Source organism: Uranotaenia lowii, chromosome 3, assembly GCF_029784155.1.
Source record: "Uranotaenia lowii strain MFRU-FL chromosome 3, ASM2978415v1, whole genome shotgun sequence".
Lineage (NCBI taxonomy): Eukaryota > Metazoa > Arthropoda > Insecta > Diptera > Culicidae > Uranotaenia > Uranotaenia lowii.
This window is the reverse complement of record NC_073693.1, coordinates 71,715,657-71,720,001: the sequence shown is the minus strand read 5'-3', so window position 1 is coordinate 71,720,001 and position 4,345 is coordinate 71,715,657. Positions and strand designations below refer to the sequence as shown.

Genomic DNA, 4,345 nt, shown 5'->3' with positions numbered 1-4,345 from the left:
TGTATTTATTGTTGCACTGTTTCAACAACGTTCTCGCATTTCATTAAGTGTAGAGTGTAATAAATCGATATACCCGGAGGGGACACAAACGTCGTGAGGTTTAGACGCTACGGTAATTATCATTAGCGGCCTAAGTACGCCACTCTCCGGTTGAAGTCTTCTTAGGATGCTGCTGCTGTCGGAAATGGCTCCTCGCGCACAGGTATTTGACTTTTTCTTCTTAAACTGCCCCCGGAGCGGCTGCAGCACATGGTCGATAATGTCAAACCAGGTTAGTTGACGCGTTGCCGCGCTGCTCGCGGACTTGGGATTACAGAACGGCCTTCAAGAAGGTATAAATACGAGTGGCGTCCCCAGATTTTGCGAAGAGTCTGCTCAGAAAGTGTCGATAACCGGTGCATACTTTGTGTGGTGTGAATCTCTTTCTAAAGAAGGAGATTGATTTGATTTTTGTCAAAGTCAAAGTCAAAGATGTCAAAGCAGGTTTAGTATTTTTTTCGGGTGTTTTGGGTTTGGGTCTGATGATGGGGATTAAGTGTTCCGAAGTGAGTGAATCTGGTTTTGTTATTTTTTTCTAATGCAGGTGGCATTTTGTATTCTGGCAGTTTTTGCAACAGTGATATCGGGACAAAATAGTGGCTTTGACAATGAAACTTCGACAGTTAGTGCTCAGGATATTTACGATTTAAACGAGGAGGACTTCCAGTTATGGCTTTCTGGGCGTCAGCCGAAGGCATGGGAATCGACAACGATGGGAGGAAGAACGATTGGAAGCAGCAGCAGCACAACAACGAGAAGAACAACAACTACAACTGCTGCTCCATCTAATACCAGTTCTTTTGATGATAGTCGGTTGATTGAGCAGCTCGAATTTCTGGAACAGGAAACTACCCCGAGACCCAAAAACGAGTTCACACAAATTCCTCCCACCATAACTACAACAACAACGAGCACCAGTACGCCATTTGATGGTTATGACTATCAACGTCCTGAAACCCTCCAAGATCTGCTGAAAGAACACATGATTGAGTCACAGAAAATCGCTAGTCAATTCACAAGTGGTAATCCGCCCCAGTTTCCGGACAAACAAAGTCCGGCTGTTCCAGTTTGTGTCCCAGTGAATCAAATCTTCAACTATCAGAAAGGTGCTCTCTCTTATCAAACAACTGCTACTATCCATAAGTATTTCGATACCCCTCAGCAGCTTCCATTTCCCGGAACATCCCACACAAGTGATGAATATTTGAGTCAAAATAAACCAAACAAGCAGCAACAAGAGGACTTCTTAAAAAATCAGCAACTCAATCAACTGCAGCAACAGCAACAACAATTCCAAATTCACCAAGAGCAACTGATAGAACGCGAGAAGCAAAGATTACAGAGCCAGCACCAATTCCAACAACAAGACATTTTCAAACAACAACAGATACAGCAACAAGTTCAGCAACTCCACGAGCAACAACTTCTGCTGCAGTATCAATCAGTTGCCCAACAAAATCCTCTTCGACAGCCACACCAGCAACAGTTCAGCCAACTGCAGCAACAAAACCAACAGCAGCAACAACAACAATACCAAATCCACCAAGAACAATTAAGAGAACGGCAGAGACTCCAGCAGCAACAACAACAACAACAGTTCAATCAACTACCAATCCTGCAGCATCAGCAGCATCAATTCCAGTTTCATCAACAGCATCAGGCGCCAACCGTTCAAGGTCAGCGAAGGACTTCGGAATTCTACGGAAATCCTCTCTTCTTCCGGCACCAAAACAACCGGCAACACCAGCAGCAGCACGTGAATTTTGTTGCCCCAGTTCACAGTGTACCAGTTCATCAGTCACCTGTGGTGCTCAATTATTTCTAGCCAGGAGCTTAACATTTTGCACGGGCGTTCTTTCCTGGAATTTTCGTCAAATTGTTACGACCGAAACATCAATCAAGACTGTTCTACCAAAACCGTAACAATCAAATCAAGAATAAATTTAGCGTGTTGAGTTGATTATGATATGATGACAGTGTTTGTGGTTTTGAGTGTGGTTTAATTTGTTGATGACATTTTCGTCTTCTCCTACAGTCAATCCTCCTCTTGTTCGATTCGGAAATTTCACTCATGGCGGCGTGTTGGTTTGAGGTCATTTCGTTGCATTATGTCACGCAAATCGAGCGGGGAGATCATATAGTTGGACATAAGAGGGGATGGGTTTTGTTTTTTTTTTATATAAATGATCTGCAGATCTGTTAGCAGAGCTTAACCGTTTCAATAGAGTTTCCCATTTTCGGCTAAATCCCGGTGGGGGAAACAGAATTTGAATCAAATCAACTTTTTAGTTTTCTTTCTAATTGAAAATGGCTAATGACACTTTTTTGACATACATGTTTTTACTTTTCTTTGAGAAGTTGGTAGACGGAGTTTTCTTTTGACCAAACATGAGAAGATCAAGCCTCTTTGCCATTTGATACGTAACTACTACAATTTTGAAGAATTTATTTTGCATAAGCTGCGATTCAAATAAATTTGTGAGGCGGATTTCAAATTGTCCTCAAATATTTTCACCTGTATACTCGGCCTTCCCGAGCAGAATTTGATGACTAAATCGATGACAACCTGTACCAAAAATGAGCTATCAATACCAAAATGAAAGCATAGTTGAGCAATTCTCGCATGTCTGATTTTCGTAAAACGTATTTGCTGGCAATCGTAAAAGAATACAAAAAAGTTCAATAAAATCGTTTATGATAATGGAACATCGATGATTGGAATCGAATTAAAGGTGGCTTCAAAATGTTGGTCTATTTTTAGATCATCGATAACGTGTTCTACGATTTAAAAGATTTAAGTTATAGAAATATACGATTTGCTTTTGGTTTAATGCCTTTGAAGCAAATCCCCTTGAATTTATATATCCCAGATAGCTTCGAGGAACCATCATGAGCTGCAGATCGTATGGTCAGGGGATCAAGTCCAGGTACTAACAATAAAATCAGCAATCTGGCAAATAACAAACTTGTACGATATAAACTTGAATTTGACAGCAAAAAATGCATTTCTTTGAAATAATCTCATTTTTATTATTTTTATGGATGAATAAACTGATTGGTTTAAAGTATAAAAAAAATAATCTTATTTTTATTCAGCTGACGGAAAATGAGAGCCCTGCACTCAAGTCGCAAAAGACGACCAAATAAGTCGTCAAACTTTCCATATTGTTACGAAAAATGTCGTATATTACAACCTCAATCATCTATATGATAATGTAAATTGTCATAGCATATTCCAAAAAGAATCAAGGTAGTCGTAAATGATGCGCATGACAAGTCGTGCAAATCGTAATTCAATACAATCCAAATCAAGAATATGTTTGCTAATGTACCTATATGGCCTCCAAAATGATACGTATATACTGGTTTTGCTACATTATATACGATATGTTTACAGGTATATTTGCATGTATATTTGCGTTGCAAATTCGAAATACCCACCAAATGGTTGTCTGGGAATGTATTGAAAAAAATTATGGCAAACCAACACCAAAGTAAAACATCGATAGCTGAACGATAGCACTAAAGGTGGCGATTTATCTACGATAGCTTAACAAGGCATCCTAATGATAGCACGATTTGGAATTCAATTTTCTTTGATGAAAAATCATGTTGAAATATAAATTGAGCTGAAAACAAAACAAAAAAAAAAAAAAAACGAATTCAGTCATTACCAGCATAAAGCGCGCATTTTTAGTGTTGATTTCTATAACATGGTAAAATTGAGTATCGTTAAGGCATCATTGTATCATTGCACAAGGAACAACAGTTTATGTTGTCTATTTTAAAAATTAATTTTGGAAGAATCCGGGGTATAACAAGCTAAACTAGGCACCATTAATCCATTTTTAATTTTCATTAAAAATGAGTTGCATTCCAACTTATTTTGGTTTCACTGAATGGATTTTGATAGCTCGTTTAGTAAGCTTTTTCTAGAATTTAGGAAAGCACAACGATGCCAAATTGCGATCTCATTCGACGTAAAAAAGTCACCGCTGTGCTCTCAAAATTCCTTCAATCATACATTGTGGTAAAACGAGGTATCATTATGGTTTCAGTCAAGCCTACACTTGGTATGATTATGGTATTCACATATGAAAATTGAGACTCAAATTTGACGTTGTACCATCTTTACTCGGGTAAAATGATACCAAATTTCAATAAAAAATGTATAAATAATTTTGCCATAACAGTCTGCTCGGGTTAGTACTACGCGCCCCACTGATAGTGATTGGAGTCTACTACGGTTTTGGTAGTGGCTCATCGTTTCGACAGCCAGCATCCAGAAACTTTCTCTGGCGATTGC

General features: G+C 38.8%; 1 protein-coding gene across 1 annotated transcript; it reads left to right on the top strand.

The window, feature by feature from the left end:
* The first annotated feature begins 350 nt into the window (after positions 1 to 350).
* LOC129757275 (transcription factor SPT20 homolog) lies at positions 351 to 2,010 on the top strand. The gene is made up of 2 exons (XM_055754438.1): positions 351 to 483; positions 584 to 2,010. The coding sequence occupies exons 1-2, from the start codon at positions 472 to 474 to the stop codon at positions 1,862 to 1,864; spliced, it is 1,293 nt and encodes a 430-aa protein (XP_055610413.1). The 5' UTR covers positions 351 to 471; the 3' UTR covers positions 1,865 to 2,010.
* The last annotated feature ends 2,335 nt before the right edge of the window (positions 2,011 to 4,345 follow it).